General features: G+C 41.7%; 1 protein-coding gene across 2 annotated transcripts; it reads left to right on the top strand.

The window, feature by feature from the left end:
- The first annotated feature begins 620 nt into the window (after positions 1-620).
- mtmr12 (myotubularin related protein 12) lies at positions 621-22467 on the top strand. 2 transcript variants are annotated; one of them, XM_036527143.1, is made up of 16 exons: positions 621-744; positions 5851-5911; positions 6768-6907; positions 9638-9710; positions 9921-10057; positions 10165-10258; positions 11602-11725; positions 12173-12248; positions 13904-14010; positions 15671-15795; positions 16189-16267; positions 16381-16451; positions 16958-17127; positions 18127-18303; positions 20112-20270; positions 20824-22467. In XM_036527143.1, the coding sequence occupies exons 1-16, from the start codon at positions 676-678 to the stop codon at positions 21394-21396; spliced, it is 2235 nt and encodes a 744-aa protein (XP_036383036.1). In that variant the 5' UTR covers positions 621-675; the 3' UTR covers positions 21397-22467. The 2 variants fall into 2 exon arrangements, with proteins under 2 accessions (XP_036383036.1, XP_036383035.1); XM_036527142.1 differs by having other exon boundaries at positions 18124-18303.
- Positions 22468-23212: the final 745 nt, after the last annotated feature.

Raw genomic sequence — 23212 nt, 5'->3', positions numbered from 1 at the left:
GTAAACCCCAAAGTTTGCCAGTTTGCTTACAAATAATACAAAATTTAATTTCGTTTTAAAAACTAACGATGCGTAGCATGAGACGCGCCTTTGTAAAAGCGGTGATTCACATTTACAGTAAGATCTAAGTTGTCGAGTTGCATTTATATTTTATCGTGCTCAGCGTTTAGAGGGTGCAGTTGTTTTATGAAGCAGCGATGTGTTTCCTGTGATTTGATAAACTAATGAGCGATGGACTAGTACTCGCTGTGTTTGCCTTGATCTACTTACATTAGGAAAGAGGGAGTCCCCTCTCGCAACCCCTGCATTGTGATTGGTTAATACTAAGGGGGCGGGGTTTCGAACGGTCGCACTCTAGGAAGTGCAGTTCGTGTAGCCCGATCGCAGTGACGCTGGTTTGCCGGACGCCATTCGGGGTGAACAAAAAAAGTCCATTGCTCAGCCTACACGAGGAATAGGAAGTAAACGATTGGTGGGGGGTGACCGAATAGACCGTCATTTTACCCAATTAAATCGAGCGACCGAGAATTGCATTTCCAGCAAAATGGAGATTTGGTAAAAATCAGCCAATATGATTGCGGAAGGGGCGCGGTTAGCTGTCAAAGCAGGTTAATCCTGCGCTTCCTCAGGATTTCCACCTGGTTGGACAGGACAGATTTAACGAAACTTGGCGAAATGTTGAGTTTGGGGAGCGGGGGTGGGAAACCTGTAAAGCCATCGTTCGTGTCCTATGTCACTCCCGAGGTACAGTATTCTTTTCATATATTTTATTAGATTAAGACAGGCAAAGTTTATCTGTAGGCTGTTCTACAAATGTGATTGTAGTCTACTGTAATTGTCTACAGTTAGCTAAAGTTATTTAGCCAGCAACTGCTGTGGCTTGCTAACTAGCAAACATGCCCTGGGTGGGGTTGTTGTGCAAAACAGTAATTTTACCAGTTGGGGCTGAAGAAAAAAATGGACAGGTTGTAATGTTGGTTTTAGCAGACCAAACGATAGCTGAGTGACAAACCCGAAATATCTTTCCCCTTTCCATGTTTTTAAGTTTATGAAGTAATGGACTCTTATCATGATGTAAAAGCAATACATAACTAATTAGCTAACTAACACTATGAGTGTTAGCCATATCGCACCCTTGACTGCTTTTTAAAAAAAATATCTGAGGTTGATAGACTACAATGGTGTGTTTGTGGACGTAAATTGACTAACACAGAGAGCTTGCTCGCTGACGAGCTAAATTGTAAATACTTAAGGACACAAGACCCAAATGTTCTTTGAAAAAAGAAAAAAAAAAACGCTGACAGTATTGACCCAGAATATTGCGCTCGTACGAATCGGGCAGAACCCTTTGCATGTTTTTACTTTCAGTATGGAATAAAGGGGAATTTGCACCCTTGATCCCTTAGGTCGTGGGTTCAAAGGCCATGTGGGACGCTTGGGAGCGATTCTTAAATGCCCCATAGACAGTTGAACTATTCAGAATATGTATTGTATCATACGTAAACTCGGTGAGTCACCCTGAGGTAATATAAATTTGCTAAGCAAATAACTTGCGTGATGTGTGATTCTTTTGACAGAATTGTGATGCGTGGATGCGTTAAGGCTCTTAAAAATAAATAAATATAAATTTGTTGTTGACCTCCTTTTTGCTGAACCCATTAAGCAATGTCGAGCTCAGAAATAATTCTAACGATGGGATTTTCTTTACCTGCTAAGACGGTTAGTGGCTACTGAACCGATGTTTCCACTTAAAATGATTTCACAAATGAAGGAGAAGTAGAGCATGTTAACAGTGATATATTGTTGAGCACATTTTTATGTTTTAATGTATGGTGTTCTGTCTGATTTTGCTCGATATCATTGTGCATATGATATGTGTGTTGCATTTGAAATGCTTGCCTCTACAAATCCTAATATTTGCCCGTTTCCTCCAGAGAGAATGGGACCAGTCCCTTATCCCCAGTAATCAAGTCCCCTGATAGACAGAGTTGTATAAATAAAGAAGTATGTGAACTCAGTCTGCCTGGGAAATAAGACAGGAAGTGCATTTGTGAGGGTCAAAATGACATTGTGTTATGAAAAGAGTATGTGTGTAATGAAAGTACCCTGAATGATACCGGCCTGTTTCTCAAAAGTCCAGCAAGGTAAGGAAAATCTATTAGGAACATAACAAAAGCTGTGTAAGAAAGACGTGCTAGTTATCATTTCTGGGGCTACTTTAGAAATGCTGACTTAGGATTTCAGTACATTTTATGTTTGACATTATAATGATAAAGGTAGTTGAATATTCCTTTGCTTCTGAGGTAACCCATGCCTTCTCCCTTACAAACACAAAATTTCCTGTTTTTTTTCCCCCCATGTAAGTAATAACTTGCTGCAAAGATATGTGCATTCACTCATGCTTTAAGGCAGAGAAATGAGTGTTGCTGATGAATAATCTGGTATTTTATGATGGGTTCTTAGGCTCTTCTACACAAGAAATCTATAGAGTCTTGGCCTTAGACTTGATTAACAATTATGAGGAATAAATTTACTATTCACAATTAATGCCAAAGAACAATGCAGTGACATGAAATACTGAATTATATTCTTAAATAAATCAATTGAGTATCAAGCTGCTAATCAAAACCAATTTCAATTAATCGGTGGTGATGTTAAGGAAGGGTGCTACTTGTATGCTGGTCTCAGAATCTCAAACAGTATTCTAGGACATAGTTTTTTAGTCTTGAAGGTGGCAGAAGGTGATTGTGAGTGCTGTTCTGACAATGGTGTAGGAGCTCATTCAAACACTGAGAGGCTAGAGGTGAAAATGATCAGGATTTTGTTTTTTGGGTGGCATATGGGAGAAACAGATGAATGGCCTGTTGTAGATGACCTGAATATGCTATCAGAAGAGATTAGTATGATAATATTAAGGTATAGTATGATAAGAAGTATGAGGCTAATGTATAGTGCAGTAGTATCAAGGAGCAGTGGGGCTGCTGTGGGGGTAACTGTGGGGGTTGGAGAGAGTGGGTGGGAGGGGACGTGGCTAAGTAGATGAGAAAAGAGATTAGCTTTGATGTTGAACAAGGGGTATTGGCTGGTATGGGTAAGCAATTCAGTGTTCTGGGGGAAAGAAAGAGTGTTTTGCTCCAAGGTACTTGGACATAAGGAAGAAGGTCAGCATAGTGGTTTCCTAGAATATTGTGACATCATGGATTGGTGAGGAGTTCACGATGAGATATCAGGGTCTGACATGGGGAGGCTGAGGTTGAGGTGGTGGGTTGACATTTACTGGCAGTCCTTGACAAGTTTTTAGATTTGTGAGTGTCGTGTGAGATCTTTCTGACTCCAGACATCTTCTCATGCAAGGTAGAGGAAAATGTAGAAAAAGTCGAGTGTCATCTGCTTAAAATAGTTATGAAAATAATCAGGTTTGAGGGGCCCAAGAGACCTGTGATATATAAAGAACAACAAGAGCAACAGTGTGGAGCATAGATATAATGTAATACAAACATATGTAAGAAATAGTGTGCCAGTGGATGAATGAAATGTTCAACTGTCAGTGTTACACTGAAACACGAAGGTTTGACATGTAAGAGTAGTCTGCCATAAAAGTAGTCTTTGTGGGAACAAAAAACAGGAGTTAAGATTCTCAGTGACCATCCACTGCCGGAAAAAGCCTGAGAAACATCTATGAAAAATCAATAAAATATCTAATGTACTGACAGGAAAACCCTGGACATTGATCAGAAATGTATTTTAGACTTATTTGTAACGACCAACTCATAATTGAATAATAATCATCGTAGTACTATCCTGCCAGGTGGCTGAAACCAAGATTTTATAAAGCAGGACAAAATTGCTTTCCTGTCATTAGCAGGGATACATCAGTGTGGAGAAGCTGGCCAGCACTTCTCACAAAGAATAAAGAGAAGGAACAAACTAACAAAAACAAGCGCTTATTTTAAAAGCTGACAAACAGCTAAAACCAGACTGAGCATACAGTCACCTGAAAAAATGAGCCTTTTGCTCTCCAGCTACACACCTGTATTTAATATGCCTTTAATTAGGAAGGTGTGGCTCATTATCCAATGGATGGGCTGACACAAAGACAGTTACAACTTGTTTAGAATTAAATTGATCAATCAACTCAGTTGCTTACAAAGTTGGAAGTGGGAACACCCTTAAACATTTAACAAGTTAATTAAACTCTTTTAAAATGCTGTATTTTAATTGTCTTTATGTATTCTATCTTTTAACTTTATTTTTATTTTATTTTATTATGCAACTGTATTCTAATTTCACTTTTCTATCTTTTTGTTATTTTTATTTTCAGTCTTACTTTACATTAATTATGGCATTCTATCCCTGTTTCTATGTTCATTTGATGTGAAGCACTCGGTGCATGTAACTTCTTTATTGTAAAGCACTGTGAACTGCATTTCTTGTATGAAAGGTGCTATATAAATAAAGTTTAATATTATTATTATTATTATTATTATTATTATTATTATTATTATTATTATTATTAAACTAACAATTTAACAATTAACAGTTTAGGTGAAGGTTCTCCTTCACAATCACTGTCTGTGTGGAACAGGGAGGTAATGACAGAAATATTACAAACTCTTGCACTGTATACACAGCAGAACATCCCATAGTATCACGGTCTGGTTTGCACTTGGCTAGAATCTCTAGGTAGTCTTCTAAAAGAAACAGGGGCCTACATGAGCACTGACAGAATTTAACTATTATTTACTGCAAAGACAATTACTAATATTAAGAAACTCTTTAGATTTAAATCATTCTGCTGTTCAGTAAGAGGGTTTGATGCATCGAGATGATTCACACCTTCTGCTCAAAGGGTAAAACACATAAATCAAGTGTTAGTCTCTTGGGGAGAAGAAAATATCTAAAAATATTCTCATCTCTGTACTTTCACAGTTTTGCCTTGAGTCTCTGACAGTGATGAAATTAGTTGCTAGATAGCCTAGGTTTTTGAGCATTGTAAATAAGTCCAATGTAATTTGTCCTGTGAATATTTCTGTTTTGTTTGTGTGGGTTGTGAGTGGTTATTTCATGTAAGGTTATTTATATTAGGTGATTATATTTAATAGGTTATTTTAAAGGAAATCTTGTTCTTTAGATAAAGAGCAAGAGATGAGTTTTAGAGTGTGTTGATCTTCAGTTTGAAGGACAAAGTGTTTAATTATTAAAACCTTCATTGGGGATTGGACATGTCAACATTTATTAAATTCAGCAGTGCACAGTTGTCAGTAGTAGGCATGAGATTTGACAGGCACTAGTCTAAAATTGTATTTTAGGGGGGAACAACTTTTTAGGCTTCTCTGTTTGTGGTTGTAAATGCTGCATATGATATCATCTAGAAGTGCATATCCTCACATTCATAAGGCGTGATAATGTTCCAGATCATATTACTCAGGAGAGTTGAACCAGGCGTGATTTGTCCCTGATGTTATTATCAACTGTCAGTGTTGAGCCTTCAGACATAATTCTAGAGTGGAATGGTGGTGTCACACCAGGAGGGTCCCCATGTGGAATTTCTGCATGGACATCAGTACAGGGTGTATAGATGCCAAATTCCACTTGACCCAGATATGTTTTCCTCCACTTTCTGTGCATGTCAGCAGTGTGTTTAGGGCAGGAAATGTGAAATAAGTGTGAGCAGATTTCATACATCAAGAACATGCGGATAGTATGCTATCTGTATCTGTATCTGTATCTGTATCTGTATCGATAGGCTCGAGATGAAGGGATTTCACTGTTATTTTGTAGGGCATTGACTTTGTGTTTGTTTTGTATTTTCTGTTTTCTTTAAACTCATAACGCTTTGTCTTTTTTCAGGAAATTAAATCAACTGAGAGAGAAACGTCAAGAAAAGAGAAACATCCTGACTTATTACCGGGTACTTTTTCTTTTCTTCAAGTCATATCTTAAAGTATGGATCGTTGTTCAATCCTGATTCACTGAATAACTGTCAGTTTCACGCGTTGTAAATCCAGGGTGATAATAGTACACGATTTCCAGAATGAGGCTCATTTCAAACCCTGTAAATATTCCGAAAGGCTTTGTTCTCATACATATGCTTTGCAGATGCCGTTTCTGGAAAACTGCGAAATATCAACACTTTATCAGCAACATTACAGCTACAGCATAACAGAGTACATTATGATAAGCTGTAGTCACTGTGCAGGGTTTTTTCATCTTGACATGTCAATGCAGTGAGTAACAAAATGGGTGACATCATGCGTGTCATTCACACTAACTCACACCCAGTCTGTTTTCTTCAGACCAGAAGAACATCTTTATTTTTAGCTTTATTCTAAGTCTTTTTACTTCATGCTTATGTTTTGTGTGGTAGCAGTGTAACTAATATACTTATTTGTGATTGGGCACAACTAGGTGAGAAACTGGGTAATTGGAGGCATATTAACAACTTGTTAGAATAATTTGTTAATAGTTAAAAAGCAATGATCGTGTTGTAAGGTCTGGGGTTATTTTAGTGCAGTGTGTTTAGTATCTTGACTTGGGCGGGAAGAACAATCACAAGCTCACATAAACCCAGTGATTATGCCTTGATCAGTGTTGGTTTTTCAACATGCATATTGAAATTGAAACTCAAACCTATGTTTATTCACTGAGGGTAACCCCTACTGAACGAATGGGTCGCCCCGACCGTGTTATTTGGTCTGCGGTTATCGCGTTGGTGCGGGAGTAGAGTCCCACGCAGCGCTCACTCTTTGCGTCGGTATGCTCTGCAGGGGAGGTCGTGTTCTGCAGCACCAACCCTGTCCTGAAGTACACGCAGGATGACGTGTCCCAGCGCGGCATCTTCGGAACGCTGGTCTGCACCAACTTCCGCATCGCCTTCGTCAGCGACGAGGCCCCCTCGGAGGAGCAGGTGACTGAGGCTTTTTCCCGGGGTTATGGAAGCGGGTCCCGCGCATTCATCATGCCACCTATAAGTACACACTAATATGGCCTCTGTGTTTTGCCTGACATTCAATGAGCACCACACAGGCTATTGTATATCTTCCAACAATTTTTCACAAGGTTAAAAAAACATACATCTATACTCCCATTACATCTATACTCCAAATGGTGTCTACTCCACTGCCACTGATATTTCCAGGCAACTTTCTCCGCTCCTCTTGGTTGCTCAGTTTGGTTGGGTGTCCGTCACATAGCTTTCTGATTTCCACTTTAGCAGGACAGGACTCCAAAGGTAGGCACACGGGCTAGCCCATGGACCCCACCCCAAAATTGTGCTGTATGAGGTTGTATTATAGACAGGCAGTGCTATATCCTTTGATATTGTTAAAAAACTTTTGCTTTTGGTTTGGAGAGAGTGTTATGCTTCACTGAGTGGGAAAATTTGTTGTAGATATTCAGGTTTCCCCTGATTTGAAGAGTGGCACACACTAATCTTCGATGAGGAACCTTTTCAGCGGACTGCTTTCACTTAGCGGGTCATGCACTTCTGTATCACTTTGAGGAACTAGAGCGTGCTAAGCATGCAGCGCAAGTGCAAGAGCGCTCGGCTCGCTGTCCGGCTTAAACTGTCCATTTCATGAGGGCATACTGTGACAGTCAGCATCGGGGAGGACCGCTCATGCAGCCCAGCACTGTAAGGCAGAGAGCATTTTGTGATTTTAGACACTTTCATTTAATAACACTCTATATCAGCTCAGTAAACAAGTGTGAAACATGATCAAGCAAAAAGGAACTGGGAGGCATGGTTTCCTTTCTGCTCTGAGCAGGGCAGTGCAGCACATTTGGCTGCGCAGTGTGTAGAATGCATTCATGACATAAGTGGAAACACAGCCCTGTCTTTTGAGACACACTCATTCTCAGCTGCTGTGAGCAGTTGCTCAGCAGAAGCTGGTGGTTCACACTGAAAGGCAGTCAGAAGGACTTGCCTTCAGATGAGGATGGGTTACTGCACAGATGCACAGGAAGTTGATACGTGGTAACTAAAAGGTTTGTTTTACCTGTGACAGTGTGGCCTTCAGGGTCTTGCTCAGGTACACAGAGGGGGCAGCGTGTTACACATGCTGTGGTCCTCTGCATTTAGAGGGTGGGCCCACTGAGTTCTGTGTTTCAGATGCATTATAACTTTCTCAGGCCTTATGGGTCTTGTGCTCTGCTTGTTTTTTCCTGGGTTTTTATTGTAGTTTTCAGTTTTCATTAAACCTCATGGGCATACTAAATATTTAGTGTATGAGGTACAGGACACAGACAAAATATCAACTGGGAAACACCAAACAAAATATGAATATTTATGAACTAATATGGAATTGGGCCACCCTTTGCCTTAACAGATTCAGTTCTTCTTGGAATGCAGTTATAGAAGTTTTGAATGTTTTCTAGTGGGATATTGGACCATTCCTCTTGAAGGAGAGCCTCCAGTTCTTTAAGCAATGAAGGAGGTGGAAATCTACTCTACACCAGAATTTCATGTAAAGGATCAATAATATTTAGATCTCGTGATTGGGGAGACCATGGTGTTTGGTTTTTAGCAACTACCCTGATAAGTAATCATCTATGCCTGTCAGGGAGCTTTGACATGCAGCAACTGTTGCTCTTTCCTGGTGCAGTTTTTCCTAGTTTGGTGTATGCTGTCAAGATTTTCTATACATTTCTATACATGTCTCTTTGAGACATTAAATAATTCTGCTGTTTCTGTGACTTACGCACCTGCAGTTCTAGCACTATTTATTATTAAGAAACTCATTAGATTTAAATGATTTATTAATTTATTTATTGACCTCTTTCAAAATTCGTTAGATCTCATTGTTTTATAAACTCACACATCAAAGTGTTGCTCTTTAAAACATCTTTTATAGCAGACGCTTATTGGTAATTAGTATTGAGTATTGACATTGATATGAAACACGTGTATAGCGATTTGGTTACTTCAAAATATGAGCCCTTTTTCATTTGGTGTTTCCATTATCTTGTCTACCCCCCCTGCAGTTCTTACTGGCAGACTAGGCTTTTTTTTCTGGGCAGTTATTTATGGAGCAATTATCTGAATTATGAAACGTGTCTAGAATTTGCAGATTTTGAATATATCTGGTCCGTACCCAGGGTATTCCGGATAACGAAGGCAGAGATGAATGCTTGTTGTTGTTTTTCATCTGGAAGGCTGCTCTGCAGACCATTAAGCCGACCTCCTTTCCCAGCACCGTGTCATCCAACATTAGGATCAAGGGCTTCTTAATAGTCTCTGGAATTCTGTGTCCTAGAGAAAACAATGTGACTTGCTTGGGGAGACTTTGAGGAGTCCCTCACTTGTTTGTCCGTGTCCCTTACAGTTGACCGCTTTAGTGTCTGTGAACATTGCAGTGAGTTGAACCTCAAATCTGTTTACCGCTATTTATCTCTACCAGCTATAGCTTGTACCTTGCCTGGCCAGCTATTGAAACTTGGTCATGCAGCGCCACTAATGTCGTTGACTCCTTATATGGCTATTTGCTTGTACTATGTCTTACTTGTAAGTCGCTTCGGATAAAAGCGTCTGCCAAATGAATGAATGTAAATGTACCTTTCACAAGGGTGCATGTTCAGTGGTGATCACTATTACTAATAATGCCTGTGACCGCTAATGGTGTCATCTTGAATATTGCAGGCCCAGCTCTTCAAGAATAAGCTGTATGGAGAAAATGACATTCCTCTGACATGTGTGGATCATATCTATGGAGGTACAGCTGAATATGATCAGCACTCACAGATGTTAATCAGTACAACAAGCTGTTATTTGTAACCACTGGAGCGAGATGAGTCATTCCACATTGCTCACTGTTCTGCCTCACATCTGCACGCATGCCATAATGAGAGAAGAGGAGCGATGCGTGAGAGGGAGGCCTACTGGGGGTGTGAGGCTTTATTTTTTTTTATGGTGTCATCTTCAGGCTACGACGAGAAGAAGAAGCTGATCACAGGTGGTCTGGTGAGGAACAAGTACCCGTCCAAGATCATCATTCACTGTAAAGATCTGAGGGTTTTCCAGTTCTCGCTGACGTACGCTAAAGAAGAGGAAGCTAAAAAGGTATACCTTTGATCGAGTTGAAGGACATGCATACTGTGTTCTGAGGTGTTAGCGCGCTGCTGTGTAGCTTTCTGCTAATACGGTGTTCGCTTGTGCTTCCTCCCCAGATCTTCCAAGGCATTATCCACCACAGCTTAGAGCCCAAGTCTCTGAAATGCATCTTTGCCTTTTCCTACTGTGAGAAAGCCACAGCAACTCCTGGTAAAGAATGAAGCGAGCTGACTGTGAAAAGATTAAAATGAAAGGACAAATGCTGACAAAGCCTTAAGCACGCAAAAAAAAAAAAAAAAAAAAATCCTCCTTTTGTTTTTTCCTGCTATCACTTTAGTCACTCATGTTTCCCACAGCCCTTGAAAATCTTGAAGGGTAATGTCCTCAAAAGTGACATAAAAATCTGGAAAAGTTAGCGGGAATCCTCCTTCTGGGAAATTAATGGAAAATGGTCATAATTTGAATATTTTAGGTAAAGTTTTCCACAGTTCCATAATTGGCTGTGAAGCAAGGGAATTGAATCGTTGAACTCATTTTCAAAGGCTACTGGTTCATAGTTGGTTATTGTGTGTAAATATTTTTTGTGTACAGAGCTTTTGTTTGGGGTGCATTGCTTCACCTTGTCAAACCCTTGCTAAGTTGTCACCCGTATTCAGATGTATGTCACTCTGGAGTGCCTGCTAAAAGCCAATAATGTAATGTAAAGTTTTAATCTTGCCAATTGTAATGAGTAATATAGTACTTTTTCTCCCAATTTAAAGCGTATATTGTAACCTCGGTGATGGGAGAAAAAAATTTATTCTATTTGAATTATGTCACTTTGGTTCTGCGTTAAGTTACAGTGCAGACATTGTTATTAAATCTTCGCAGAGGTGTTGAAAGTAATTTGCAGTATAGAGGGAGTAAAGGGATACAGCCTTGACAGAAGCCGAGCTTCCCCCGAGATGTGGTGTTTCAGACGTGAGCCAGCCTAGTTTGTCACAGTTGGTGAATTGGACGAACTTCACAGAGCGTTCAGCGCCGTGACGGCACCAACTGTGGGGCTGTGTCACATTTCCCCCGGCGGATCTCGGCAGCCTTTTGGCTGGCAGGGGAACAGTGAGCTGCAGTCTCCGGAGATCCATTCCAGAGGCTTTTCCTCCTTTCCACGCAGTGTCTGAGACTTTACACAGCGCAAGTGCTTGATTTATCCTTTCTGCTGCATAAACCTGAAGGGTTCTCACTGATAACGTAAGCAGTTGCTGTCACGAAGGCCCAGTGTTTTATGCCAGAGATGCTGTATAGTTCAATGTTTAAAGAATATGTAGGTAAAATTGTTTTGCAGTATGCAAAATTATTATGCGATTATTATGCATTATGCAAAATACATGCTACAAAGGAACGAGGGATTCATTGCTTATCGGTTTTAGCTGCACTCATAGCAAGGTGGATTGCTTCTCTCCCCACAATTTTACTAGAATGGCCAAATGCCCTCACAGTGTACACTAATTTTAGACATTTTGTCTTGGGTGTGTTTTTTTTTTTTTACATTTTGTCATTTCTGTTTATTGCAGAGATCCACAGGACTCCAAGAACAGTGATGTTTGACACTGTTGAGGACTGGACCCAGGAAATGAAACGAACCAAAGGGAACTGTAAAGTAGTCTCAGCCAATGAAAACTTCAGCCTCTCTCAAAAGTATGTTTACTGTGTTACATAGTAATTTGTCTTCCTTCATCGTGAAATATTACACATTATCAAATGCTGCATGGGGGGGGGGGGGGGCGGGTCAAAGTACTTTCACACACGTGACACTGTATCGGGAAATCACTTGTTTTACCTTTTTTCGGTCGTATTTCATGTAGATCTTTGCATCAAATGTACTCAGAGTAAATCACTTCGGCTGTACAGAAAAATTGTGACATTGCAAGAGAAGGAAAAATCAATTCTCAGTGTGGGCCTTTTGAATAAGTAATGCAAAAAAAAACCAGTATGAATTTAATAAGCCCCAGCAGTTTGCATGAGCCTGTTATTAGAGTATTGAGTGCCATTGGTGTCAGTCACATTGGTATTCATTAATAATATGAATGTGTATAGTGTGGAATGCTTACAAATGGCTTTTTTCTTTGTCTGCTTTTCCCAAAGGTTGCCTCAGTTTTTCATCATGCCCACGGCTGTTTTAGATGAGGATATGACAAAGTTTGAGGGAAAAGGATTACCTGTACGTATTTTCAGGAAGTATATCTTGTTTTGGGGCCTCAGTCATTATGATGTTTCATTTTAGCTGGAACTAGGTGAAAACCCTTGTATTTAAAGGTCTGGCAAGGAGAACTGTTATTTGTCAAGCACCAGTAACCATGCACAGAGAATATCATGGTATTGGTGCTGTTTAGCAGGGTTGGGGCAGGAGTATATTTGTTTAAACTTAACGCATATTTAATCCTGTTTCTGAAGTTAATTAGTGTCATGCAGTACTGTGTTGTACATCTTCTGCCATTACACACACAGCTAGGCTGATAGTCATTCAGCTATTTCACTCATCTCAAGTAGATGTCAGATAAAGGTTAACAGGAATTACTTTTTAAACAGTCACAATTGAAGTGAATGATTTATTTTTACACACCAAAGCCAAGTTCCCTCAGAGCCCTACCCTACTTCCATAAACAGCTAACAGTTCTCTTTAGCTTGAGTCTAACTTTATATTCCAGGTTTCCTCTTTGCAGAGGTCATTAGCCTTCAGAAAGCAAAGGGTGCTGCTAAACAGGACAGCTATGTTTAGTTAGAGGTTGTTAAATTTCCTGCTTTGCAGGCTGCTGGTCTGTGAGGGGCCTGCAGCGCTTCAGAACATCTACTATATTCTGGTGGGAGCTTTAGCGCACAGAAGCAAAGAAAACAGACACTTTTATGTGTGACACAGAAAGCAGGACAGGAAGTCAGCTCTGTGGCAGAAAACAATTGCAGCAGGGCTGTCAGCCTCAGACCAGAATAGATTTAACAGGCCTTTGACACTTTGACCGTTCGTTAAGAATTGTGTTGTTTTCTTAAACTTTTTAATGCTTTTATTCCTTGTAAAAGTAAACGTTGCTTTTGGAAATGCTAACTGTACACTTGACTTGTCTCACTGCAACAACCGCTGCACTCACGCAAGAGTGAGACAAATGCAATCCTCCAAAACATTCACATGCAGCCAACAGTAATTTTTGCACTACAAGGTATACAGCGCAGTGTCATTGGAGGTCAGATTGTACTCCACTGACATCATCCAAAATTGGCAGGTGTCTGACAAATCTCAGGATGCCTGAGGTCATTGTCAGCAAATGGTATGTCTGGTTTCAAACTTGGGCTGTAGAGTTCAGCCTGCAGTCAAGATGGGCTCCTTGCTTACTGAGCCACTAAACTTAAATTTTATGCTGTTTTAAAATGCACACTGAGACATTTTTCATTTTTTTACACATGCACCGAACAACTATTTCCTTTGAGATGGGAGAAGGAAAACGAAGACGTACTGAGCTTTTGTGGAAGCGTAACAATAGAGCAGTATAATTCTTTGCTATTCCCCCAGATGTCCTTCTTGTGTTCAGGCATTTATTAGACAAGTGTCATCCTAGTCTTTCCAGCTGGTTGGCATAGCACAAAAGAAGTAGTATTAACAATGGCTTGTTTGACTGGCCTGTTTTCTCTCTGGGTGTTGCTTTCAAATTGAACCAAGCATGTTTGATAAACTCAAATTCTCTTCAAATGTAACATCTGAAATACTTCATACAAATGAAACCTCTGTTGAAAACAACACTTGGAACTATCATACCAGCTTATCCATGGTGACCGCATGGGTGTGATTTTAGTTTTTGAGTATCTTGTCATTTCGTGTTTTTACAGATTTGGTGCTGGTCTCACCACAGTGGATGCGCTCTGTTTAAAACGGCCTCTTTACCTTTGATGCAAGAGGACGGCTATTCCCAGGCGTACAAGATCTACATGGAGAGGTACACCCAGTCACCGTGATGATAGAACAGCCTTAGTACGCCATGTCTGACTGACATTTAAACAACCTGCCATTTTTTAAAGTGAAAGAAAAGCGCCTGAGCTGTCCTCATGTGACTGGTTTATGGTCCAAGATATAGACCTCAACTGTGCAACACGACATCAAGCAAGATATGAGGCTAATTGTGTGCTGTTAGAATTTCTGTGGCAGCAGCTGTTAAAACTATGTGCCCCTCCTTCATTTGTTCTCCTACAATGTCGACTGTTCGCCAGTCAGCGGCTGAATGTTGGCATGACTAACGGCATTGTGTTGAGACATGAACGCAGTATCAAAAAGCGCTTTGTGCGCCACGGCTCTTGGGAGAAGATGTCCGACGCTGAAATATGACGCTCGCGCTGCTATAACTAACGAAGGGGTCCTTGCAATTTGTCATTACTGACAAATTTCATTTGAACATTTCACAAGTTTTTTCATTTAAAAAAACCCTTTGGCTGTGAAAGTGTTTAACAAAAAAAATATGTAAATAATGTAAAAATTCCAACCTGTCTAAATTTGTTAGTTTAAGCGAAGGAGAAAATACCAAAGCAAAGCATAAGGAGTGTGTAGCCTCCTCAGAAACGCTTCATTACATTACGTATATTTTCATTACATTACATATATATATACATATATTTTCATTGCATTACATATATTTTGTTTTTTTGTCTCTTTGTTTTTTTTGTGTGTTTTCCTTTGTACTTAGCGTGTTTTGTGAGTGTGTGCGTGTGTGTGTGTGTGCACACAGCGATGGCGAAATGGAAGCGCTTGGAAGGAAAGACGGTGTTTATTTGGCAGCTCTTTCCTGTAGGAAGCTGCATGTGACTCTTCTGTGGGCTCTGTGACGTTTTTGTCTCCTGTTTGCTGCTTTGCTGCTCAGGGCAGCTGCTGCCAATAGCCAAAACAGGTCTACAGGCAGCTCTCTCGGGACAGGAAATCGGACACACTGTCTCAGCTCAGTATACTGTTACTGTGAGCTTGACATGTGAAAAATTACAACTGGGTGTACAAAGCGTACAGAGCAGACAATGAGTATTTATTTATCTGTTTGAATGATCTATTTCCCCGCCAAAAAAAGAGACATCTAGATGCAGTCCACTGTGAATGATCATAACCAAGACAGAAGTGTGAAATGTCTGTGTTGTGGTAAACCTGGGTAGGCGTAGGTAGAAGGCTGAATGTCTATTTTGATATGTACAGTTGAGCCGTATGTCTGTGGTTTAGTATGTGGATTTAGGGGCTACTAATAACTGGCGGGCCAACCCATTTTTAGTTTTCCAGGTATGTGTAGTCTTGAAATTGTATGCAGTGCAGTGCAGAATTCATTTAAAAATGGACTAATCACCGCAAATGTTGTACCAAAGATTCACTATTAACTCTAATAATTTAAGGGATTGTAACACTTAAAACACATTAACATGCTTAACGTTCATAGGGATGAAAACAAATTAATTGCAGGAAAGTTTAATCCAATTCAAAGGGGGAGGAGTACAACAGAGGAAACGTGAATTAGCCAGTGATCAGACAGACTGTGATCATAGCGATCGGTTATGGATCATTCAAATAATTCAAAAGCCTCTCTATAAAGCAGCCCATCTGCTGCTGTCCTCTGTGATCTGTTTCAGAATGCTGAACGCTGTGGCTCAGACCCACCTTTATTCTGTGAAAACTGAGGAACTGTCCGACACGCTGCCAACGATTCAGGACATCCAGCAGTCTTACAGCAGGTTCAAGCAGTTCTTCCTCATCGGTGAGTTTACCTTTCAACCCACACCGCATGGACAGGATGTGTGTGCTGCCAATGCAGGAAAACAGAGTGTTATGTACAGGCTTTTTACTTGTCTTATACCAAAAGTTATATACTAGGATTACACTGATTCGTTATGTCACCAGTATAGTCTGCCAGAAAAATACACATTGTATAAAAAGATTAATTGTCCTTTGGTAACTGTGAAATAAGCCTGGAAAAAGTAGGCTGAAATATGTGCATATCTCAAAGTTGCAACTTGAAGTCCTGTGAAAAAGTCCATTTTGTGACCTTTCTGAGCTTAATGCCTTTGAAACGCTGTATAAAGTTGGCTTACTGTGGGGAAAGTCTGGAGAATGGAGTAATTTTATTGAATTATTATTATTCTCTCCACAGATAATACTACTGAATTTTGGCTGTCAGACATGAAATGGTTTTCTTCTCTGGAAAATTCCGGATGGCTGGACATCATAAGGTTCACTCACAAAAATATAACTTTCACTGTCATACCGGGCTGTTTTGTAGAGTTTTTGTTTTTGTGTGAATTGGCTGAATTTGTAATGATGGCTGATGTTTGGTTTCTTGCAGACAGTGTCTTCAAAAAGCTGTTGAGGTAGTTGAATGCCTGGAGAAGGAAAACACAAATGTTCTGATAATGGGTGGGTACTGACAAAATAAACCTTCCTTCAGTTTATCTCTCTTTAGCCCAGTCATTTTATATGAAGCCAGTATTTAGAGTTGCAACCGGTAGTACTTCGGAGACTGAATTAACTTACTGTGTGAATTTGTTGATTCGGTTGCTTTAAATGTATCAATGGGGTGCTTTAATGGTACTATAAGACAACCTAGGGGAAGTGTATGTTTGGACATATCTGGCATATGTATAAATCAGCCTCAGAAGGCTCACTGAGCCTGGTACCTCAACTGAACATACTAACTGGTGCCACTTTTCTAATCCAAGCTCCAGTTTTCTAGAAATTAATTTCTAGCTCCAATTCGATGTTAAAATGAAAATGGTAAAGAAAACTACCGTAGTGATACATTTTGAGAGAAAACAAAGAAGGCGGATGGCCAGCAGAAGGCCATGCATGCATTTGCAGAGAATGACATGGCGGTCGCTGTGTGTGAGTAACTGACGCCGGTGGGTGCGCTGGCTCTGTTCCAGAGGAGGCCGGTTCGGACCTGTGCTGCGTGATCTCCAGCCTGGTCCAGCTGATGCTCGACCCCTACTGCAGAACCCTGGCGGGGTTCCAGAGCCTGGTGCAGAAGGAGTGGGTGGCCGGCGGCCACAGCTTCCTGGACCGCTGCAACCACGTCCATCAAAAGGACAAGGAGGTAGGCCCGCACATGTGTTCACTTGACCACCCTAGTGATGACGATGGCCTGGAGGCCCCTGAGGATCATAGGGGAGGTTTCCCTTCTGTCACAACAGAGTTGTATCTTTGATCTGATATGTGGCCCTGGGAAGGTCAGTGTCTACTGGCCTTACAGGCAGCCACTCCATTACACAGAGAGGAAACAAGATCTTCAGAGAGATTCTACCCTGAAAGGAGATGACTGTCTTCCATTATAACAGTTTCACATTCAGTGGGCTCGTCTCTATTGTCTCTGTCTGCCGGTGTGCTTTGGAAAGCATCGGCCTGACATAATGGTATTGGGTTTATGAGTCTTTATTGATCTGATAGCTTTAATTCCATTACTCTGGAACAGCTGAATATTATTGTAAGGGTTGAATGCTTAGGTCTCAGACCGTGTCTAGTTTCACCAACGATCATTCTGTTTTTTTATTGATCCAGACCTAGATGTTTTTTTTAGATTTATGATGACAGTGCACTGTACAGCAAACAAATGAGGAATAATTCAATAATCTGCACCTGCTATGATTGAAGTTCTACATGAAAAATGTATTAGAGTGCAAAGTGCTGCATTAAATTAGGCTTCATATTAAATTCTTTGATGGTCATGCACCCTAAAGTGGTGGGCATTCACATCTACACTGGCAGGTGCTGTGTTGACAGTCACCAGTCAAAAAAAGCTTTGACGACCTTTCAGGCTTCACTTACGTGCAAATAAAGAACTTATTTTACAGTAAAGCGTACACTCCCCACTCGGGCCTTTTTAGTAAAATGGGGTTTTGTCAACAGAAATGGCTTTCTCGACTGGTTTCGGCGACCGATTTCGGGCGCCCCTTTTTAGAAAGGAGGAAATGAGAATGACATGTGCTCACACCTCGGCAGCCCCGAGACGAGATGACACGGTGGCCCAGAATAGCTGGCGAGAGTGTGGTGAAGGCGCCATCCATGCGTGTGTGTGTGTGTGTCTCTCGGTCAGCAGTTCCAGTCTCCCGTGTTCCTGCTGTTCCTGGAGTGCGTCTGGCAGCTGCTGCAGCAGCACGGCCCGGCCTTCCAGTTCTCTGAGACCTACCTGACCGTGCTGTCCGACAGCGTCCACGTCCCCGTCTTCGGCACCTTCCTCTTCAACTCGCCCTACCACAGGGCCACCGTCATGAAGGTAAGGGCCTTCTGAGGTCCGGTGGTAAAGCGGCTTCCTTTTCGTCGAGGCGAAAATGTGCCTGAGGGGGGAGCTGGGTTCAGTTGTTTGAATATTCAACCGTAGGACCCTTTGGAATCTTGAAATATTAAATTAATCGAAATGCCTTTTTTAGACTTACACATTTTTAATGCATTCAAATTCATTATTTTTTTTCCTTTGAAGGAATTTCAGGTCTAGTAATTAAGCACATTGCTAAAGGAAGTGTTCCAACCCATAACTTTCTATTCACAATTTGCCAGCAGTGTAGTGACCATTAGGCTGGACAAACTTAACCACCGTCAGTCTCTACAGCCGTAAGCTTCTGGTGGTCGTTTGGGTGCTGTGAAAACGCAAGCATTGGGCAGTTGTCCAAGACTCATAATGAGACAATTGCCTCACTTCTGTTCCAAGTGCAATGGGAGATGTTACAGTAGTCAGATTGTGGGCAGGAAGTGTGTTAACCTTTGAGACAATGGACAAACTAAGAATGCCGTTTATATATGTGGGGCAAGAGACAAGGGTGTGTGAGAGAGGGTCAACTTAAAGGTGGTGGCAGCCGCAGATTCTGTTTGTATAAAGCGCGTGTCTGAGCTTGAAGGGCTGCGCCTAGTGCTCCAGCTCAGCGTAACACTTGAGTATTTCAAAGGGCGGCTCGATGAGTCTTGCAACTAGTCTGCCTCTGATCATCCGCGCTCACTCCTGCACGGCCGAGCGTCGGCCTCATAACGGCCTGTATTTTCCTGGGCTGCACTCCCATGCTCTGCCAGGTTTGGAACACTGAGGCCTTTGAGAATATGAACAGGTGAATGCAGAATGGCCACACCTCAAAACGGGAAAAAACAAACAAAAAAAATCAGCCCATCGGTGCTTTTCGGTGGAGAGGGAAAGGCATGAGCAGCGGCTGACTCGAGCCGTTTAGTGGGAGGAGGCATTGTTGTTGCTGGCGTGGTGCCTCCTTGCTAATGGCACGCTATTTGAATATGAGCAGGAGTATGTAGTTCCTGTTTCCCTTTGCCGTGTGTGCCATATTACACAGAGTAGTCTGAATGCAGATAAGCACTTGCATATTCAGGATTGATTTTTATCAGCAGTGCATGCAGAAGGCCTCTTGTGGAAGTTTCTGAAAGGGGGGAAAAAAAAACACTCCATGGAGGAAAGCCATCTTTAAAATAGGCCATTGCTGTATACTAAGTAATACACTAGTATTGTGTACTGCTGTATGCTGTATTGCTATTTATAATATATTACACACCAAAAGGCAGTAGTATTATCTTTGTGTGGTTAGATGTTGAAGAAGGCATCTTTAAAACAGGCCATTGTTGTACATTAAGTTATAGTAATACAGTATACAGCAGTACATAGAATTGGTGTATATATGCTATATTATACTGCAAAAGGCAGTAGTACTATCTCTGTGTGGTAAGATTTTGAAGAATGCATCTTTAAAACAGGTCATTGCTGTATGCTGTAATTGTCGTATGATAATACTGTATACTGCTGTATACTACGTTACTATGTACATTATACTATATAAATAATGTTGCCTTTTGGAGTATGTTTCTGTACAGTTACATGTTGAAGAATGCATCTTTATAACAGCCATTGGAGTATGAGTGCTGCACAGTGATCCTTCCCCGGGTCTGTCTCAGAGGCCTGAGAAGGCCCCCCGTTCGGAGCGTGGCAGTTGCCCGCTCCCCGCTGGCCAGATGTTTTCCATGACCCTCCGCACACGCACCCCCCCCCTCCCCCCCAACCCCCCGGCTAACAGCCTGTGCTTGTCTTGGCAGAACGATTCCCCGCAAACACAAAGAGGCCCATTGAACTGTCCCGAAGTGTGGGACTGGTCCCTCCAGTTTGAGCGCAAGGCACAGGACCTCTTCACTAACCCTCTGTACGCCGAGAAGCCCAAGCAAGACAAGGGGGCGCGGAGAACCTATCGGCCAAAGGTAAAGGCTTCTCAAGGGGGTCTGCAGAGGCCAGCCACGTGCCTCAGAGGGGAACTGAAATATGGATTTCATGTTCCGATATTTTCCTGTGAAATGGCAATGTCACAAATATTAAGTATTCAAGAAGGGGTACAGGGCTCAAAATCTGCTGAGTTCATATACCAGCCATAAATGCTGTGCCTCATCTTTCAGCTTTAACGTTGTGCACCATGTGGACAGTGGTATGTGTACCTGTAACATCTCATCCAAATGTTTGTCATCTAGTTTGTTGGTATGTTATTAAAGAATCAAACAACGTGAGCTGTGAAAATGCCATAGGGAGCTCCTCCAGAACCATTTTTACTAGTAACAGGAAAGCAAAACGAATCAAAAAATGGATGGCACTATCATGTCCTATCAGTGACTTGACTGGTTTAAATCAGTATCTCACTACACAGTATTTTGATTGGTTATTGCGGGTCCATGGCGAAAAGCACACAGTAGCTCACCCCATTATGCGGTTCACCAAACCTCACTCTCCTGTTACTTAGTTTTACATGCCTTTTCTCACCAGCACCAGAGGCAGCTGTCCTTGCCCAGCTCGGCCTTCAAGACCCCCCCAAAGAAGGGCTTTTTCAAGGAGGAGACGGACAGCCTGAAGAAGATGCTGCGGGTGAAGCGGATCAGCCGGTGGCTGCACTCGCCGGACTCGGCGCAGGCCTCCACGCGGGAGTTCTACGAGGCCTGGCAGCGGAAGCCTCTGGACTACCACAGCCTGATCCTGCCCTGCCTGGACGGGCCCGCCATGCGCGTCTGGATGCAGCGCTACCTCCGCTGGATCCACGAGGTACAGATCTTCGGCGGCGGCGCCATCACCGTCATGAGCAAGCTGGCCGACCTGGTGGGGGAGGTGCAGGAGCTGCGCAGGGAGCTGGAGCGGCAGGCCTGCAGGGCCGACTCCAACCACCAGAGGGCGGCGGCGAGCCACAGGTCGTCGGTCCGCCTGTCCTCCTCCTTCCCCTTCGCCACCTCCCGCGTCTGGTCCTTCAAGCCCGCCATCCCCACCAGCCTCCTGCAGAGCCTGATGATTACGGGCGGCCTGGCCGACCAGGACGACGAAGATGGAGAGACCCTGGGCGTGGTCTGAGGACCCGCTGCTCTCGCCGGCCGATCGCATCGCGCCGACCAATCACATTCACAGCCGCGGCGGCGACGTGAAACAGGCCAGGTGCATTTGGCTAAGGCGTTCTTAACCTGCCATTAACTGGGAGCGGTGGTTCAGGTCAATCAGGTTTACTGCAGGTCTCTGGGAACCTTCCACATTCAGCCACCTAGATGGTTCACGCCTCAGTGTAACTGTCAAGGTCATGTATATAGGAATGGCAGCCTAACTTATATGCAATTTTATGCTCTACTGTTCAAAAAGTGTGATTTGCACGAAGAACTTTGCAAACACAGATGCAAACTTAAGCACTCCACCAAAAATGTACATATTTTTTCCGATTCCAAAAATAGTCTGTGTTCTTTCTGTTGACTTTTGACATTATACCAGTCCTTCTGAAGGATATGGCCTTGATCTTTGGCCACACTTTGGAAGTCTGTGTTTACCAATTTGGCCTTTTACTTATACTTTCAATAAAAATGGGTATGTTGGCCGTCACAGAGAAAGTGAGGTCCAAGAAAGCAATACTACCAGATATTGAAAGCAATAGTACCAACTAATAGTTCCAACGACAAAGATGACTGTTGGTCATAGACGACGCATGATTTAATTGATTCAAACTCAAATTGTTCCCTGTTGCAAGGTAGGTCATTTTTGGATCACGTTGCCACCTAGCATTAAAATTAAACCTCTTTCACCTCACAGATTTCTGAGTCGTGTGACACTGGGTTACACCGCTTTAATAGCATGCTTCAGTTCAGTGCTACCGGGATCATTTTACATTTCTTCTGTTATTTTCTATTTTTATTTTTTATGAGACCATGTGTTGTTTTTTGCAAATAAGGGCACCCCTTTACTTCCCCAAATGGTAATTTACACCAGTGTCACCTTAGGAACGGTTTATATATATACGATTCAGGGTTATTCTTCTTTTGAATGAAACAGGCCGTTGCATGACTGTTTACCAGTGTTTCTGAAACTAATGGAATTGTGCACTAAGTTTTCCAAAGAGGCGACCAGTTCAACTTTCATTTGGTGGTATTTACATTTCAAATCAGGCCATTGCTTCAGATAAGATAAAGGTGCTTCCAAATGGTCACATTGGAAATTAAATCACTTTTTATCACTTGTCACTGCATGAGTTAAGTATACTACTAAATAGTACTGTTTACCATTTAAATGTAATTCATTGAAACTTGCTTTGCATTTGTTAAGAAGTGGGTTTTATTACTCCATGACTTATCAATAGCGGAGCCTAACTAATTAAGTCCTTTTTTATTATATTAATCATGCTATTGGTAATTTGTCTTGGGTCCCAGGTTTAAACATTCGCTCACTTAAATATATGGTTTGAATGTTGGGCACTTGATTTTCCGTCAGTGCTCTGTGAATAATTTTGTAATGTGAGGGAGAATGTATGATAGATATTTCAGTGTAAGCTCACTTCAGAATACTGTTCATAGTTAATACTTGTGCTTGCTGCTGCACACTGTACACATGTATAGAATACAGAGATACTTAAGTATTCCCTTCACCTTCTGGTCTGTATCCTAACATTTCAATAATGTTCTGCAATAACATGTTTACTGTGGACATACACAAACTGAGTATAACGAAGCCTTTTCGTAAGTTTGGAAGCGAATGTGATCTTTAAGTTAAAGACTAAGCTAAAGGTATTCAATGCAGCTTTGTTATTGTTAAAATAATGTATTGATCTGAATGTTAGACATTCACTTCAGTGCTTCATGCTTCATATATAAAAGACAGGAAAATAACTTAAGCATTAACACTGCAGACAAGA

This window comes from Megalops cyprinoides, chromosome 4 (genome assembly GCF_013368585.1).
Source record: "Megalops cyprinoides isolate fMegCyp1 chromosome 4, fMegCyp1.pri, whole genome shotgun sequence".
NCBI lineage: Eukaryota > Metazoa > Chordata > Actinopteri > Elopiformes > Megalopidae > Megalops > Megalops cyprinoides.
The sequence above is the reverse complement of the archived record's forward strand: the minus strand, read 5'-3'. Positions and strand labels throughout refer to the sequence as shown.